We start from the raw sequence: 19,972 nt of genomic DNA on the forward strand, positions 1-19,972 counted from the left end.
CTCACTGTTACTCTATAAATCTGGGTTTTACACACAAGGCCACTCAGAGGAGCGCAGCATGTAAATAACCCCTTTGATAAATAGATTTGACTACTTGTTTGTTACCTTCTGAGGGTTCAGTTTCCCCTGCACCACCTCCATGAAGTCTTCATCCGACACGGTGAAGGTCACATCCGCCTTCCCACTGTAAGGGCCTTTGTGCAAGGAGCCGCTGCCATTCTTCAGATCAATGGCTTGGGGGAAAAATAGAAGCAGAGGTAGAAGATTGAATAAATCATAGACGTTTGACAAGTGTTTGACTCGGTCGCTTGGCTTTGTTTTTACAACTCACTCGTCCATGGCGTTATTTTGTCTTTAACACAGATGTTGTCCTAGTTTTAAGGGCTGTAACAAACAGTTCAAAGGCTGCACAACTTTTTTTGTTGACTGTCTGTTCATTCAGTTTAAATGTGGTGTTCCTGCACAGCTGCAGACAAAGATTACACAACACTAATATTAATATTTGTAGAATTAGATCCAATGGTGGCTGCTTAGGATTGTAGGATTGTTTGTATGCATTTTTATGGATAACATTGATGCTGAACTGATGAGAATACTGTCGAGATATGACACCTTTTATCTTTGTGTCTAGAGCTGTGTGTTTTTGGGGACACTATAATATAAGTCATTATATTTCTTAAAGGTAGTTTGGTAGATAGATGAATAGATCCCTTACTGTCATTGTATGTTATACAATGAAATTTTGTTGGAGCAATCCATTCAGCAGCCTATAAATGTTACACATGCACCAACACACACTCGCTCATCATTCTCACGGTCACCTACACACACAGATTCATATCTACATTTTTAAAACAGTTATTGCACAGAGTCCATTATGGCACCGCCATCTTGGGTGTGTGAGGCAGGGGGTGGGGGGGTGGCAATTCTGTGTGTGGGGGTGGGGGTCTATAGTCGCTGCAGTCTGTCCACAGCTCTGGGGAAAAAGCTGTTCTGTAATCTGTTTGTGCGTGTGATGGGGGTTTCTCAGACTGCCCGAGGGATGGGTGGTGAAGAGGGGGCGTCCAGGGTGTGAGTTTGTGGCCCATGTGAGATGACGGCCCGCGTGGATGTCACAAAGGTTTGGTCGGGGAAAGCTGTCTTGACAACCTGCTCCAGGCCAGCTGTGGTGCAGCCGGACTACCACACTGTACATTCATTCATTCATTTTCTGTAACCGCTTAGGAGCCGCTGGGGGGCTGGAGCCTATCCCAGCTGACACTGGGCAAGAGGCGGGGTACACCCTGGACTATAGCAGAGCTGACACATAGATACAGACAACCATTCACGCTCACATTCACACCTACGGGCAATTTAGAGTCACCAATTAACTTGCATGTCTTTGGACTGTGGGAGGAAGCTGGAGTACTTGGAGAAACACAGCACAGGGAGAACATGCAAGCTCCGCACATAGGGGCTCTCCCACCCTGGGTTCAAACCTGGAACCACTTTACCACCATGCCACCACCACACAGTACAGCAGTTTGTTATTATGCTCTCGAGTGTGCAGTGATAAAAGCGGATCAGAAGCTCTTGAGGACGCCTGTTAGGTTTCAGGGTCCTCAGTTAAAACATCTTTTGCTGGGCTCTTTTGATGATGTGGGAGGTGTTCAGACTCCAGGTCAGGTCCTCGGCTATGTGCACCCCCAATATTTGGGTGTATTATTTATGTAATATTTATTACCAGGAGCAGCATCAGAAATAATCTCAAAAGAAATCTGGCTGTAGTCTTGCTAAACAGTGACCCTGAGAGATCCCCAGTTGTTGCAAAGCTTTTAGTCCTTAAATAAAAACCCACATTTTGTATTTAGATGTGAGATGGTTTCAGACCTTTTAAAAGTCTGTACAAAGTCATGTAGTGTATTAGCAAATCAAAATGTAATATAATAACATAATATTAAATCCTCTTAAATCTGACATACCATAAACTGCCTCACTTTATCTTATACTCGGACAAAAAAGACCTGAGTTCAACTGATACTTGTCCCAACAAGGCAATGTATCTGTATAACACTCAGTGCACGTACTCCACTGTGCAGCAGTCTTGCCGTCATTGGTGATCTCCCAGCCAAACACAGCATTCACCTTCTTGACCAACTCTGAGCCCACGTCTTTGATACGACGGCCAATCTCTGCAAACACAAGCTCACTCTGAAGGCCCCCCGCCTGCACACAGGTAGGGAGAACAGAAATACTATTTATGTCTGTTTTCACATAACAGATTTGTCAGTATACACACATATATAAAAAGAACGATTAAAAAATATATTAAAAATAAATGAATACAATTTCAAAAGAAGGAAAGAAAGGATCAGTAACATCTGAAAAGTACAAATTAATTTTGTATGAATTATCTGCAGAACTACAGGGAAATGAGCTCCAGGTCTCTCCGAGGGATTTTTTAAAGAGAAAAGAAAGACTGTTGTTTGAATAAGGCATTTACAGAATGACATACTTGGGTGACAGTTTCTGGAGAAGCCTCTGATGTGCCATGTAAATCAACATAGGCCCCAGCTAGCACAACGGCTTCGGTCTCCTTCACCTGGACGAAAGAGAAGAGCGCTGATCAGACACATCATAAAAGACCAGAGAAGTCTGACTCATTTATCCACAGATCTGTGATGATGATTGTGATCCACACTGACTTTGCACTGGATGTGAATTCTGTTGCCTTCCTTCCACATCTCAGTCTGTAGTGACTGACCTGGCATCACTGGCTTTGCAAAGCGAACCTGAGAAAAGGACATTTTTATAACATGTAACCAGACTTCATATAAACCACATTCATCAAGCATTTAAGCCTCATGGTTTCAGTTTTACAAGTCCCCAAATTAATGCAGCCACTTCTCTTGAATTACTCCTAAGTGCCACTGAAAAATAAGCCCATTCACACAAGTGGTTCTTGCATGAGGCCCAGTGACCTATAAAGTCAATGACAGGGTTTGAATCACAGGTAATGCTTACCTTGATGGCCTTGAATCTGGAGGGGTCGTTGTCGGCAAACTGCTTGAGGACGTGTCTCGCAGCAAAGCCGAACGAGCACAAGCCATGAAGTATGGGAGCCTTGAAGCCTGAAGCCAAAGAGCAGTTTTGAGTATGGTGTGTTGAAAGCAGCTACAGGAAGTTTTTAACTGGTTATGAAAGAGTCTCAGTTTAATGCTGATGCCTTTACAGTCAGGTCCATAATTATTTGGACAATGATACAGTTGTCATCATTTTGGCTGTGTACACCACAATGGGTTTTAAATGAAACAATGAATACCTGCTTAAAGTGCAGACTCTCAGCTTTCATTTAAGGCTTTTTTCAAAAATGTAGTATGAACCGTGTAGGAATGACAACCATTTCTTCACACAGTCCCCCAACTTTAAGGGCTCATAAGTATTTGGACAAACTAACATAATCATCAATTAAACAGTCAGTTTTAATACTTGGTTGCAAATCCTTTACAGTCAATGACTGCCTGAAGTGTTGGACACATAGGCATCATCAGATGCTGGGTTTCTTCCCTGGTGATGCTCTGCCAGCCCTTTACTGTAGCCGTCTGCACTTCCTGCTTGTGTTTTGGGTGTTTTGCCCTCAGTTTTGGCTTCAGCAAGAGAAACGCATGCTCAGTTGGATTCAGGTCAGATGATATGACTTGGCCATTGCAGAACATTCCACTTCTTTGCCTTAAAAATGTCTTTGGTTGCTTTTGCAGTATGCTTCAGGTCATTGTCCAACTGCACTGTGAAGCATCGTCCAATGAGTTTTGAAGCATTTAGTTGAATCTGAGCAGATAATGGTGCCCCAAACACTTCAGCTTTCATCCTGCTGCTCTTGTAAGCAAGACAAGACTTCACTAGAATAAATACAGAGGGTTTATCACAAGATGCAAACCATTGGTTAGCCTTAAAAATGGAAGGCCAGATTAGAGTTTGTCAAAAACCATCTAAAAAGCCTGTACAGTTGTGGAACAGCATACTATGGACAGATAAAACAAAGATCAACTACCAGAATGATGGGAAGACAAGAGAAGGAAGAAGGGAAGGAACTGCTCATGATCCAAAGCACACCACCTCATCAGTGAAGCATGGTGGAGGTACTGTTATGTCATGGCCATGTATGGCTGCCAGTGGAACTGGTTCTCTTGTATTTATTGATGATGTGACTGCTGACAAGAGCAGCAGGATGAAAGCTAACGTGTTTGGGGCTACATTATCTGCTCAGATTCAACCAAATGCTTCAAAACTCATTGGACGATGCTTCACAGTGCAGATGGACAATGACCTGAAGCATATTGCAAAAGCAACCAAAGACATTTTTAAGGCAAAGAAGTGGAATGTTCTGCAATGGCCAAGTCATATCATCTGACCTGAATCCAATTGAGCACGCGTTTCTCTTGCTGAAGCCAAAACTGAGGGCAAAACACCCAAAACACAAGCAGGAAGTGCAGATGGCTGCAGTAAAGGGCTGGCAGAGCATCACCAGGGAAGAAACCCAGCATCTGGTGATGCCTATGTGTCCAACACTTCAGGCAGTCATTGACTGTAAAGGATTTGCAACCAAGTATTAAAACTGACTGTTTAATTGATGATTTTGTTAGTTTGTCCAAATACTTATGAGCCCTTAAAGTTGGGGGACTGTGTGAAGAAATGGTTGTAATTCCTACATGGTTCATACTACATTTTTGAAAAAAGCCTTAAATGAAAGCTGAGAGTCTGCACTTTATGCAGGTATTCATTGTTTCATTTAAAACCCATTGTGGTGGTGTACAGAGCCAAAATGATGACAACTGTATCATTGTCCAAATATTTATGGACCTGACTGTATATGACAACAACCAACAAGACCATCTGTGTGAACACTGGCTATTTCTGTGTCATTAATCTAAATGCCTGTCCTTAAGTCTGACTTCCCATAAAATCAGATGAAACAATTTACAGCACGCAGACCCTAAGAGCCTACCTTACACTTTCTCAGCTAAACTTTTGCAGTGAGTTGTGTATTGGCCGTTTAAAAGGAAGAAGGAGAATTTAGTGGTTATGGCTGATACTACAACTACAACTAAAAATAAGATAAGAAAGGCTAAGGGACACTGATAGCCAAGAGCACGGTCAACCTTCTTCGGACATTCAACAGATGGAGAGAATTGTAGGATTTGGAGGGATTCAAAAGTGAACTGGCTCACTTCCTCTAAAACAGGTATGTAGTATGAAAAATTGTAAAAATAAGTTGCATCTTTCACTGCTAATACAAATGAATGCGTTAGCCAGATCATGGTCTTAACGACACTAGGCACTGGTACTCGTGGGAAATGCAGCCTTCATTCCAGGAGACAGTACTGCTTTTGTCCACCGCATGTGTGGACTCTGTGTTGTGGTGGGTGCTGGAGCTGAAGAGAGGCAAGGTACACAGTGATGCCATATCCTTTGCATCCTCCCAGAAAAGCTGTCCTGAGTGTTTTACGTGGACGTCAATCAACAGGCAGTTATAGAGTGCTGCAGGGATGATGGTTTTTTTGTGGGCCAACATGGAAGTTAGCTTCGCCCTGGTTCCCTCATCAAAAAGCCTGTGGGATTTTTCATTTGGATTGTTAATTAATAAACAAATAAATAAGCTCTGTGGCAAACCAATGTTTATGATTCTTACAAGTTTTGTTCAGCAAACAAACATTATAGCAACATTAGGCTATAAACAAACACACCACTGTTGCATGACTTAGCGTTACCACCACAACGAGGCTTTAGCCATGTTTGGTGTGATGACATTTCATAGTCTTATTTAACCACTGTCTTTTTAAATGGTAAATGGACCTGCACTTGTATAGCACCTTTCTAGTCTTCCAACCACTCTCTACAAGTCACATTCACCCATTCACACATTCACACACTGGAGGCCGAGGCTACCATACAAGGTGCCACCTGCAACTCAGTTTTTAACACATTCACACACCGATGGAACAGCCAAGGTTCAGTATCTTGCTGAAGGATAGCTAAAAGCTTTAATTCACAGGTGGCTTATTAACTGACATATTTTATGCCACATCACAGGGTGTGAAAGTCTAAGCTTGTTTTAACCACAGACCTTATTTCAGGCATTTAACCAAAATCCCATTCAAAAAAATCTGATGACTTCAAGATGAGGGAACCAGGAGTGCAAAAATGCTAACTCATTTCTAGGTTTAGGACTCATCCCTGCACCACTCTATAAGCAAAACAGGAAGCTGTTTATAAGTTACGTTACAACCTGTTCACCCACTGGCAGTAACAACTACTGTTCTGTATTTTAAAACCCAAATGCAGAACCTTTAAAGTATTAATGGGATCAAAACACATCACTTGACTTAAGTTGACCAAAATAAATTCAGACACTTCTGATGGAAAACCCATCAGGACACAACACACACAGAGACTCTCACCTCCCATGGCAGCAAAGCTGGGGTCTATATGGAGAGGGTTCCAGTCTCCGCTCAAACGGTACAGGGCGGCCTGTAACCGCAGGGGAAACATATTGTTTAGATCTATATCTAATTCATAAACCCCTGAACTTTTCATACACAAATGTGGGATGAAATTAAATTATCATGAAGGCAATAGAAGAGATACCTAAAATAAGAATGTCTTTGAAGTGATACAGTTGCAGTCATTTAAATTGCTCAAGGGACTTCGTTTTTTTTTTTAATCCTCCTTTTCTTTTTTTAATTTTCTGCTGCATCATACACTCAGTGTTTGAAAACCTTGTTCAACACTTCTTCACATTTTGTCTAAAGCGTTAAGGTTATTTCACAGGCACAAAACAATATGTCCTATTTTCACCCACACATCATCGATGCAGCTGATTTATTCTGCAGCTGAACCCACACAGACACACTCACTTGGTCTCTCGTGGTCGAATCAATCACCACAGCATCTGGTGCCCGTTTAGGTGGGGGCACGGGAGCCTGGAGGAAATAAAACAAATCAAATATGAGGCAGCAATAACTCCCAATGTCTTATTTTCTGACTCAAACACCGAATACGTACTTTGGCTTTTTCAGAGGTTCTCTTCCCTCCAAACCCTCCAGCTCCGACCGCAAACACTGAAAACTGGTTGTAGCAAATCAGCTCGTTGCCGTTGAAGGTGTTCACTGCAATGTATATATATATATGAAACTATGTTTAATTTGATTATAACATTACTGAGTAAGGAACATTACTGTTGGACCCTGACAGCTAAATTTAGAGCAGAGCACTATGAAGATCAGATGTGAAGCGCTTTGTTTTACAAAGACATATTTTTTTATGTTACTGCACTGATGTACTTTCTTTGATTTAATAAAAATCAAATCAAAATATCTTAGATATTCATCACAATTTGAAAATTCTCTCACTGAATTGTTGAAATGTTATTCACCCACCGCATAATAAAACCCTTCAATGATGACGAAATGTGCTTGAATCGTTAAAACACATAACTAAGAAAAATTAAAATGGAATAAAAAAATGAATGAAACAGAATCTGGAAAAAAAATTAAAACAGATTTTACAGGGCTCTATTTGAGAGACGATGAGAAATTAGGAAGTAAGAGATGCAACAAAGGTCCCATGTGCTTAGGGTTGCAGCGATATACGGGTTTCAAGGTCTACCATGATAAAAATTTGACAGTTATCTTACTGTGCACATTTGCTGATCTGCGATATTGAAAACAAAAATGCACCTTCCTTTATTTTGATTATTTTCTAAGAGGAGACTTTGTACACATACTTCCATCAACAAAATGGTTTCAAGTTTCAATTACAACAACAAAATGTTTGTTTAACCAACAATAACCATTATTTTTTCATTTCTTAAAGGCTCATTTTGACTGATAATAATATAAATTCTGTGATATTGTGATCCTGTGAAACTTTCTTAGACGGTTATCATACCGTGAAAATCACATACCGTTGCAACCCTACTCTTGTTGCACCTCATGGTCTCAATGCCTACAGGGGATGTCCCATGTTTTTGTGAGCAGGTCCCTGATTTGTTTATATGTTGTGCACATTTATGATGACACACATGGATGTGAACAAGTGTGTGACAACACGATAATTGTCTCTGAAATGTAGTTGAGTAGAAATGTTGAGGAGTACAAAAGGAAACACTCAAAATGATACGGTACTTCATGTACTTAGAGTAGGTAAGTTCCACCACTGACTCTTCTATATTTTTAGTGAAGTAAATTATAACTGAACTCAAACTACAGGTTAATCCAGTACGAGCTGATGCATTAACTACATTACTCCCAAACAAAACTGACTTGCATCTTCCCATCAGTGTCTCCCAAATGCATAAGTGCTGTTCCGCTGAAGGATCACAAGCACATCTCTTCTGGTTTTGCTCAACATTACACAACTTTTTGACAGCAATTTCTGAGTGGCTCTCAAAAGCCTGTTCCAGAGACATTCAGCCCAACCATGACCTGTCGTCTTTGGTCGCTCTGCACAGACCTCTGAGCTGCTGTATGACATGCAGACTGCTCTGCATTTAGGAACGATGGTTGCTAAGAAACTTATTCTCCTCACCTGGAAGTCTACCACTTCACCCTGCTTTGGCTCAAGGATATGTTGTGTATTATACATGCATAAAGACTGCATCCAAACAAACCAGACAGAACAGACTGGAGAGAATTTGAGGACATTTCTTGACATAGTGTCATTACTCCACTTCCACAGGGACTCTGACCTGCCTGGCTGCATGAAGGGTTCTGGTGTTTAACTCGATTAGTGATACGTTACCTTGGTCTTGAGATGGTGACTGTTCATGTAATCTTGTAAACTGGCTGGCAGCCTTTTTATTTTGTTCTGAAACTAAAGTACATTTCTGCAGCATGCTAAACCCAACAATGTGCAGTGGATGTTGACTAAGAAGGGGCAAAAGTGATGACATCATTATGTTAGTATCGCTTGTGTGAAACAATACACACAGCGAAGAGCCACATTTCCTCATTACAGCACATCTACAGTAAAATTAGAGCAGCAGGAAACAGCCACATGGAGGCCGACTGCAAAGAGACAATTAGCAGCTGTCACAAAGAATCAAACCCAGTCTGCTGCTGACACACTGGCCGCTTAATTTCATTAGGTCACTTCAAAATATAACCAGGTATAAATACAAATAAAGCTGCATCTGCAGGACGTTGCTGTGACGTGTTGTCTCACCCAGAAATAACTTTCACTCAGGAAGGATAACGGAGGCCGACTGGTTTAGTGTGCATAAAGAAATTACATCCCTGTGTGAATCCTCAGGGAACCACAGGTCCCATGTTATTTGTTTTAAGTCGGATTAATTATAGATCAGAGCAGTTCTAATATCATCCGTCTCTATGGAATTGTCAAACAAAAATATGAGCCGTTCTTGGTCCATTATTTCAATCCCTGCAGACACAGACTGAAAATTAACTTTCATTAATTCAGCCTGAGAGGCAACTTTCAGGAAAAGACACATTAAAGTAGTGAAAACAAATGAATGTGGAATAAATACATTATATGATAAAAGTTATTCACCCTGGAGGGGGAGGAAACTCACCATCCAAGAGGATGAGGGCTCCGGATCCTTTGTCCAAAATGTCTGCTATGGTGGCCTCAGAGGTGAGAGTGCCTGAAAAGGTATTTTATCCAATTAAATTCTCCTTTAATAAAGTACCATACTTAAGTCCTGTAAGTACTTAATATTACCAAACCAGCTCTGTATTTCATGACACGACTGCGCACATGTATCATTATGTTCAAGTCACAGAGCTATTTGAAAAATCTCCTCAAGGTTAACAACACTTGGTGCAGTTTTATCGGTATTTTCACAAAACTCACAGGCTCTTGACACTTGATTTTTCTGCTCTACAGCTGAAACAGTTAGTCCGTTTACTATATCAACTATTTTGATAATTTGCGGCTCTACTCTGAGCTCTTTACTCTATCTCTAAAGCTGAGCCCAGCCACCCTTCTGAGGAAACTCATTTCGTCCGCTTGTATCCACGACCTCATTCTTTCAGTCACTACCCAGAGCTCGTGACCATAGGTGAGGGTTGGGATGTAGATGGACCAGTAAATCGAAACCTTTGCCTTCCAGCTCGACTCCCTCCTCACCACGACGGTCCGGTGTAGCGGCAATCCATCTCACGCGAACAAGACCCTGAGATACTTGAGCACCCTCACTTGGGGCAGTAACTCTCTCCCAACCCATTTATTAACCTTATAGAAAAAAATGTGCTCTATTTGTCTGTTTTTGAGTTTTTTCTAAATCTTAATTAGTCATCTAGTCCAAATTTATACTTCCGTTAAAACGTCATTAGTCATTATGAACATCCCTATGACTGATACAACATACGACTGATTAAAAAAAAAATTTCAGTTAGTGCACAAGTCAAGCCAGAAGTTATTAGGGGTGTAAATCACCAGCTTCATCACGATACGATATTATATTGATTTGTTTGGATGACGATACGATGTTTGCCGATATCACAAAGTCTGTCACGATACGATTTTGATTCGATTCGATTCGATTCAGGAGCCTGCGATCGATATGACGCGATATCATGTGCCCATCTAACACAATCATTTACATCAACTCACAAAAACAACTAGAATATGATTTGACCATTTTATTTCTGAGCTCTGTTTGTTGTTTGAGCAAAGGCGCGCTTGCCCAGAAATGGTGACACAGACGTGCTATGTAAATTTCAAAATAAATGTGTATCTTTAAGATGACGATATGGATCAATGTTTTCATTTTGCATCGATATAATCGGATTGTTATTCAATGAATTGATGTATCGATGTGGATCGATGTATCGTTACACCCCTAGAAGTTATGTCATTTCCGACTTCTATCTTTCTTTGAATTATAAAACAACACAATTTGGGAAACAGGTTTAAAATCTTTTTCATAATGCGGTGGACGATATGCAGATACTTTCTTGAAATATCCTCAAAATAACAGCAAGTGTTATTAAACCACCTTCTGGGTTTTTAATTGATCATCAGAGATTATCTTTTAGAACAACAAAAGCTTGGCTCTGTGACTTGAATGTCATGATAATACATGAGAGGCACAAACTGGAGCCAGACTGGACCATATGTAGTCATTTTCTCAGTATGGGCATGCTATATGAATTATAATCACAAATAAAAATCAATCATGGCTTAAGAGGTAAAATGGCCCCAAGTCTTAATTATCTATTAAACTCAGCCTGCTCCCCGTTACATGGCATACACACAGTAACATAAATCCAGGTAAAATGACTCATTCAGGCTCTAAAATTGCTTTAATTGTACTTTTAATGATGTAAAATCGACTGTAATTACATTAAGTTCTTATGTGCAATAAACTGCATGTGCTTTAACAGCAGAAGAATGAAATACCTGAGGTTGGCAAAGGTTTGTAAAGCTCCAGATACTGCTCTCCATGCAATACCTGACACAAAACATTAGAACAGCTGTGATATACAATATACCTGAAAGCCTCATTAGCACGACTAATGTGTGCAGGGCTGTGTGAAATATACCATATGGATACAATATGCATATGCACAACAATGTCACACACACAAACAGACTTTTTAGACATTATGTGTGTGTTTTCTGACCTGTGTGAAATCTATGTCGAGTCCAGGTATTGAGCTGAGCCCGCCTCCCATCATGGCTGCCTGGGCGGGAATGACCCCGAAGGTGGGGAGGCAGCTGAAGCTTTCATGACCTTCATACAGGAACCTATATGAAAACGTTAACAGTGAAAAGTCACACTTGCACAGGCCTGTGATGGTAAGCATGGGTAGATTTAAGTACCAAAGTAAAGTGAATCCTTTTTTTCCCTACACACCTGAGATGGTCTGGGTCCTTGGTGGACATGCCGACCCCCAACGCGTAGAGGATACACTGGATGTGGTCGAAGCTGAACGTGGTCGGTGGTAGTTTTTGTCCCACTACCTCAGACTGAGAGGAGAGAGGAGTTTAGTGTCAGCTTCTTGGACATAACAACATACTGAGGGCAGAATATGAAAGAGGTATCCTGTAATTTAGACAGGGCAAACGAATATGCAATTTTAAGGGTTTGCAGAAAAGTAATAAGGTTCACACCACGGTAGATTAGCTTCACAGCTCAACCCCTGAATACAAATGCGTTAATAAACACTGCACATACAGTCAGAGTGGATTAATCAATTATATAGGTGGAGCCCAGGCACTAAGTGAATAAACAATTAATCAATCTTTGATTATAGGGCACCTTTCTAATCAGTTATAAAGAGCTTTTTAGTGACACTAGCAGCGTGGCTCTAAGGCTGACTATAATATCTACGCAACTGTTACATGGATTGCCATGAAATTTTGTCATGGTCATCAGAGGTTGATGCCTGCTGGCTTTGGTGATCCCCTGACCTTTGCTCTAGCGCCATGATCAGGTTAAAGTTTTCATTTCTCCCAGGAAATATCAAAACATCTACTGACTGGACTGGCACTAAATCTTGTACAACATTTATGGTTCCCAGATGATGAACCCTGATGAGTTTGGTGATCCCCTGTAGTGTTGTCAAAGATATTGATACATATCAGTTCTGAATATTTGAAATGTTCAATGCTAATTTTCTGCGGCTGCACTCGCTCACTTAGTTCACTTAGTTTTTCTCTGTGAATCAAAAATAGTGCTGAATATTGCTACTTTTCAATTTAATTTAATTTAATTCATTTTATATTATATCAGATTTTTATTTTATTTTATTTTTAAATTTAATTTTCAAAAGTTAGAAATTAAAGTATCGCACTAATCCCGTGACATGTTAAACTAGATGGTGAACACAGTAAACATTACACCTGCTTAGCATTGTCATAGTTAACATGTTAGCATGCCAACATTTGCATTTAGCTCAAAGTACAGCAGTGTCTGAATACCATGAACGTACTGAGATAAAGTAAGAACGTCCTGCATGGCTGTAGACTCTTACATTTCTTAGGAGATGATAAAAAGAGTAAACGCAATAAAGGAACCTGTAGGAATAGTAGAAATATTTTTCAAAACAAGTTTAAGTGTACTAAAGGCAACAAAAATGTGTTCAAAGGCTAAAATTAATTGAGGCGTGCTATAGAGCCGACATGCCACACCCAAGTCCAACTGTACGATCAGGTTAAAATAATTATCAGATTGAACATGGGTGTAAAGTTTGTTGTGTAGTTGTTGTAGTGTTTGTGTATCTTTAAGTCCTCAAATGTGTCCGTAAAATGAATATTAATGCACGAAATCAAAAATAGTTGACCTCCTGTCAGGTGACCAAAAAAAAAAAAAAAAAAAAAAAAAAAAAAAATCATAAAGTTTTAATACGTTCTTAAAGATGAGAGTAATGGTTTTTACCAAATATCTTGGACATCAAAGGAACTTTATCCCAACCCTGGCGTGCATTTTGGGGCACCAGTCACTACAGAACTTTGCAATTTTTGCCAGTTCTTAAGTGTGTGCCACTTTTTGTGAGTTTTCCAGCATCCCAGGCCTCTCAAAAATGTGATTGCACAGCAGAAAAATAGTTTCTTGCTCACAACCCCAGTATATTGCTGAACTTCTCTGCCCCTACTCCAACTCCCAGTCTCTTAGATCCTCAGAACAATGTCTTTTAACTGTCCTGCGATCGAGGTTGGTGGGTAAGGATGATCATGCCTTTGCAGTAGCTGCTCAAAAGCTCTGGCATAATCTTCTACTCTCAATCAAATCCTCCCCCTCCACTGACACTTTTAAGACAAATCTTAAGACGTACATGTTTTCAATGGCCTTGGGTTGTTGTAGTGGTTTTGATATTTTAGTATTTCAACATCTTTTTTTTTACATGTGCAATTGTTCTACCCAGTGTTATTCTGTTTTATATTTGTGTTCATGTTATATTGCTATATACGTGTGTGTGTCATTCTCTTAACGTGTATAGCACTTGGGTCAAATGCAGTTGTTTTTAAATGTGCTGCAAAAAAACTTGATTTGATTTGACTTGATTTGAAAATGCAGAAAAAAGAGTTTGCATGATCCCCTGTTTGATTTAATCTGTGATCATCAGCAGTAATGTATTTGAGGACCTGTGGGATCTCACAGAGTTAAAAGGAATCAGCAGTTCAGAAATGTCCTCCTGGGCCGGACCAGGCAGAGCTTTGTATGTGATCAGCACAATTTTAAAACAGATCCTAGAGTTGACTTGTGGCCAGGGCAGGGAGGCCAGAAAATGGGGCGCTGTTCGATTTGTGCTTGCACTTCTGTTAACGAGCAGCCTGAAAATGGACTGAACAGAGCATCGCAGTAATCATGTGTTAATGACACAAAGTCACGAGTGCCTTTAAAAGCTCAGGGAGGTGGAGCCCTTGGTTGTATTGTAAACGTTTTAAAAGCCTTATTAATCCCAGCCTGAGAACCTCTGGCAGAGCTTTCTGATACTTCAAGACTCAAACTGATCATGAATTTTCCATCACGGCTCCTGCGGGATTTGGAAAAACCTGCACCAACGAAACTCATTACAAAATAAAGACCATCTTCTTAAATTCTTAACATTCACTTCTACAATTAATTTAATATTTAGTATCTGCCTTTGATATCTTATTTATTTCTTTTAATGATTTTTTTTCTATTTTTTTTATGTGATGTGTTAAAGCACTGTGTAAACATCGTTTTTTGCAATACAATAGTAAGGAGTTTGAAAATACTTAATAGTCATGAGTTGATTTTTCAGATTTTATTTATTTAGTTAACTGTTCAAATATATTTTCTGCAGGTTTTATCTGGTACTAAATAACTTGGATAACTTGATAACTTAAATTTAGCATGACTTACTCAACTGTAACTAAAAGAAAACTATCTATAAAACCATCTCAGTTCGTCTTTCCACTGTTCCATCAATCACCAACTCTGGTTTGGTGAACCCCATAATTCATCCAGTTAGATGTGACAATATGCTGGCTCTATGTGTTCAAATTTAGGGCTCCTCCCCTTACAGTCGATCAAACGTTAGTGGACCAGAAAGGTCATTAGTCAGCAAGATTTCATTTGTCGCTTAGTCACATAAAAATTATAGAACTCTTATTAGGAGCTGCACCTTGTCAAAATAAATCAATCCTATATGACGCAACCATGTGGGAATTTAATTTGAAAGGACAGACACAAGAAGAGGCCACACTCAGCAGGTCAGACGGGATGTTCCAAACCAATGTTACAAACCAATCACAGCCGACAGATATCTTTCCCTTCTCCTGTAAATATTTAGTGTGATAAATACGGAAAACTTGATCATGTTAGTGCAGGGCTACCCAGAGCTTGACATCTGTCCCACGGACGATAGGTCTACACACTTTTAAGCTGGCACAGTAAAGGCACAAGTGAAGCACCAATCACCCGACCTCACATTTTCCAGGCAGTTAAAGATGCAGCATGTGTACGGCCCCTAATTTCCAGGGCTGGTACCTGCGGTTATTCCACAGGCTAGTTAATAACATGTCGGGCAGGAAATGCAAAGTGTGGGATCATTTTGAGAAGGTGAAGGACGAACCCAAGGTGATATGTAAACTCATCTTCATTGGTCGACTACAAACATGACGTATCATCTGAAACATGGAAGTAGCTACATGCCCATTAGCTGACAGCATCATTAACAGGCGGCTCGCTCAGTGTGTGACGTGCACTTGTAGATAAAATATAGGCCTATATTAATGAAGGTTCATTAGTACGGTTTTGTATTTCTCTGTAATGTAGCACAGTGTTAACAATGTTACTGATACTATTCTTTCTCACACCTTGAACTCAAACCATTGTGTTGCCCCGCCCCAAATATATCATTTAATAATTAAATTAATATCATGAACATGGGGGCGACTAGTCGACTAATGGCCCTAAATGACAACTGTTGGTCAACTAGGAAAATTCTTAGTTGGGGGCAGCGCTATTAAAATTACTGATCATTACTGATTTCAATGGAGTCTGGTTGGTTTGGCGATGACGGGGCTGTTTCTGTTAAACAAAAAGGATCTTACTCTTTAACAAAAAGGTCTATCTCTGAAGGTATACTTTCAGTAAGTTATCAGACACTTAAAATAACAATCTAAACCTGTCAGTGGCAAAAACAAGCACTTTTAATAGACATAAATCGACGGTGTGGACATTGCAGCCTGTTTTGCCGCAGCCTTGCTTAATAATGGACCAGTTTCATAAATTCTTGTTCCCATTAGAGTCATTAGACACAAAAACCTGGGAAAATAGAGTCCAGGTTGAAAAATCCTAACCTTATCCTTTAAGTGGCCGGGCCAAATGGAGAAGGAAAAGGGGTGAAAAGGAAGATGAGTTTTCAAGGATATTAAATCCACCCTACAGGCCACACTTCAGCTGGCTCCTTTACATCAAATAGTGTTATTAAATCAGAGAAATCATCTATAAAGAGATATTTCTGATCCTCAAACCTAACTGACTCTCATTCAAATATCCGGTGAAGCACACAATATACATACATCTATGAGAACATTACAAAGTAGTCCTGCGGTTAGTCATTTTTCATATTAACAACCACTGTGCTGAGCCATTGTTCAAAACAATATTGCCTAGCAGAATGATGTGATTCACACTCTGAATAACACCACCTCTCAGCAGGTCGAAAATCACTGTAAAGCCTCTTTTTAATTAAAAGATGTGGGAGATATTCTGTTTTCGGAAGAATTCCAACATCCCTGAAACTGGGGATTTAATATTATACGCTCTCGCACACACACACAGAGATCTAAGCTACAGTGGAGAAGCTAGAACAAAAAAACATGTGGGTGTAACGTCAAGTTAGTCAGTTACTTGGGGAGATGAGGAAGAAAATCTTTTTATTAAGATTAAAAACTGTCTTGTAGCAAAAGTGATTTCTTTTTTGGGGCGTCCTGGTGGACTTGTGATTCAAGAGGCTGAACATGTAACTGCGACATCCACAGATCGAGTCCAAGGGGACGTTACATCTTTCCATTGCTTGTTTTGTTTGACCAATAGTGCAAAAGCAAAAGATATTACCATCACATAATGCAGACCTTACACCAAATGACTTTTCAAGCAGTTTCATTGTTGCAGACAAATTTTAAATTTGTTGGAATAAAGTCATGAGTACTACCTCAGGTAGTGCATGCTCCCGTGATCTCAAATTGTTTGGTATAAGATGTGATAAAACTCAGTCCAAGCTGTCTTAACACACATACTGTAATACTCTTCTGCGATCCAGCTAACATCACCATCTGTCCGCTTGACTGCCTGCTTTTTTTTTTTAACTGCGTCTTGTAAGGTGTCCTTGAGTGCTTTGAAAGGCGCCTATAAATAAAATGCTTTATTAAAACTTCTATTAATAGCCCGGGCTACTATTTGCTTCAATCACTGAAATCAACAGGCCTATATTTGGGACAGGCCTTTAATTCCTTTTACTCTAAACTGTTGCTCAGCAAATATGGGAAATAAAATCAAACTGTTTATACAAACCAGTATGAATATTAATTGTTTGAAAATTAAGCTTCAGATAATATATCAATTATGAATCATTCATTAGATTTAGCTCCGACAGACAGAGCACAGAGACTTGTTACGGCACTAAAGATTACGGCACCCTGCATATCGACACAACCCCACTTTATCCTGTTAAAACAATATTCACAACTTTATGAAAAACCCTTTTGATTATTTTGATCTGCGGACCCTTACGGACTTAAATAACATTAATAATTTACAGGGTAACTGAGGAATGGACACATAATTTGAGGTAGCCAACAACCCACTTTTATACATCCGAAGAACTTCTATTAAAAAAATAAAATGCTTCGCATCCAGACCAGGCCTCTAATTGAGACAGGCCTTTATTTGTCAAAATGTGTAGCCACACCAGGCTAGTAAAAGGGACTGGGCGTTTAATTGGGACTAGACTTTAAATTGAAGTTTTACAGTATCCTAAGTTTTTTAGTTTTGTCTCATAAAATACTTATGTTCGATGACGTGAACGCTGTCGACAACCATTAAGTGTGCTCTCTCCAGCAACAAAAAGCAGCCAAGTGGGTAGACAGTCAACATAGAGGGGACTCTGAGGAGGCGCAAAACTGTGAACAAGTCCTGGTTCTTTTGGACTGTGGAAAACTGGTGGAGTTGTGGAGTGAACAATAGTTGATGCTTAACTTGACGTGTATCTGATCAAAATGTCCTCCTTCTAAAATAACACAGCTAACCAACAAAGGCTGGCAGCAAGTTGAGGCAACAAATCCAAAGACTGCACATAAACACAGTTTATATTTAAAGATTATATTGATGCTGATCTGACAAGAATACTGTCAACATATAACGCCTTTTATCTTGTGTGTGACTAAGACTTACATTGTCTTTAGATGAGCGAGGGCGTCAGTGTTTAGTCTTTTAAAACTATTTTCAAAGTCCTCCAGTGTATGGTAGACAAAAGACAGAGATAGGCTGCATATCCTCACAGTTCAGAAGCTTAAACTGAGGATTGTTGGGGGGGTTCAGGAAAAATGACAAACAGATGCCAATTAATTGATAATTCTAGTTATCAAATAATTGTTGTAGCTCTACTTGAACATTACTGATGTTTTCCATTGCCTTTGTATTTGTGTTACTGAAACATATCTTGCTGTATTTTTGATATCAGACATACAGCAAAGTCTTGTAATCTCATTTGGAAGCGGACCAAATAGGTCAATATGACACAGGAATAAAAATTAACTTACTAATGAACTCATTATATTGCACACATAAATGTATTTGCATTAACGTTACACCAAGAGAATACAACTGCACATGATGTGACTGCACAGAGCAAAACTAACCTTGGAAGAGCTAATGTGATAATTTGCATGGCATGAAATAAATATAAGCACAGCAGTAGCACAGTGTGCTGTAATTTAAGTAATACATTCACCATACTACGACAAGGACAAAGACACACATGTGACTAACACAATATGTGTGTGGCACTGCACAAATGCACAAAACACACACACACACACACACACACACACACACACACACACACACATTTAGCACAAAGTTAAGTCAGCTGAGGACACAATGGTGATGTTTGTTTTGAGGGTACATTGTGACTCTGTCCCAAATCTCCAGTCCAGACAGACAAACACAGCACACACACACACACATACACACACACACACACACACACACACACACACACACACACACACACACCCCTGCCAGAGACACAGCGGAGACCAGAGAGGATATTCGAGACAGAGTGTACATCATTTAACATTTCAGGTCCTGAATCATGATATTATTAAAGCAGGATAGTGAGTAGTATTAACACCTCACAGGATATAAAAGAGAGTTCATCACAAGTGAGTCACGTTGCATTCTAAAAAGTTCATGTCTGGTTTCTACCATACACCAACTGAAAGACTAACAATTAGAAGAAGAGGACAATTACCTGCTCTATTTACACACAGGCTCAATCGCACATTAGTGTGGAGCTGGCAGGACAACATCCGTTTAATGTCCGATCCAACTGATTTGGATGTTTGCGTTCTCACATACAGCTCCTCTGGGTAATGTCTGGATAATTCCAGGCTTGCAGTGCGTGTGTGAAAGGGGCTTCAAATATAAAATGGGTACTGATATGAAAGTAGAGTTAACCATGCAGCATTATTGAAGTCTTGGTGCATTTAAAACAGAAGTGACAGCCCAGAGTATAACAATTATGTGGATCACTTTAGACCGTTTCAAACTTGACAACATAAACCTTCTAAATGGCTCCGTTTGTATTTTCTGCTGAAATATTTGGCAACATGTTTTATGTGAACGACATCTGCTGACAAGAAGTAAACATGGACCCAAGCCTTTGCCTGGCAATGAAGTCCTAGTGAAAATGCTCATGTCACGTACATAAAAATCAAACCGGGCTGAGCAAATGCTGCCTCAGTTAGTTAGTTTTTAGCCCCCTAAAAAAGG

The 19,972-nt window shown here is 39.8% G+C and overlaps 1 protein-coding gene across 1 annotated transcript in view; it reads right to left on the reverse strand.

Annotated features, from left to right (window-relative positions):
• The window catches only part of hsd17b4 (hydroxysteroid (17-beta) dehydrogenase 4), a 49,468-nt gene that overhangs the window by 2,603 nt on the left and 26,893 nt on the right, over positions 1-19,972 (reverse strand). Inside the window, exons 13-24 of the mRNA XM_033619310.2 lie at positions 11,858-11,970; positions 11,625-11,748; positions 11,401-11,452; positions 9,569-9,640; positions 7,042-7,145; positions 6,894-6,959; positions 6,438-6,507; positions 3,004-3,110; positions 2,685-2,771; positions 2,495-2,581; positions 2,067-2,205; positions 106-233 (exon numbers count right to left, since the gene is read on the reverse strand). Of these exons, the coding sequence (XP_033475201.2) occupies positions 106-233; positions 2,067-2,205; positions 2,495-2,581; positions 2,685-2,771; positions 3,004-3,110; positions 6,438-6,507; positions 6,894-6,959; positions 7,042-7,145; positions 9,569-9,640; positions 11,401-11,452; positions 11,625-11,748; positions 11,858-11,970 (1,149 nt within the window). The remainder of the gene's footprint in view (positions 1-105; positions 234-2,066; positions 2,206-2,494; positions 2,582-2,684; positions 2,772-3,003; positions 3,111-6,437; positions 6,508-6,893; positions 6,960-7,041; positions 7,146-9,568; positions 9,641-11,400; positions 11,453-11,624; positions 11,749-11,857; positions 11,971-19,972) is intronic.

Source organism: Epinephelus lanceolatus, chromosome 9 (assembly GCF_041903045.1).
Source record: "Epinephelus lanceolatus isolate andai-2023 chromosome 9, ASM4190304v1, whole genome shotgun sequence".
In the NCBI taxonomy this organism is placed as follows: domain Eukaryota; kingdom Metazoa; phylum Chordata; class Actinopteri; order Perciformes; family Serranidae; genus Epinephelus; species Epinephelus lanceolatus.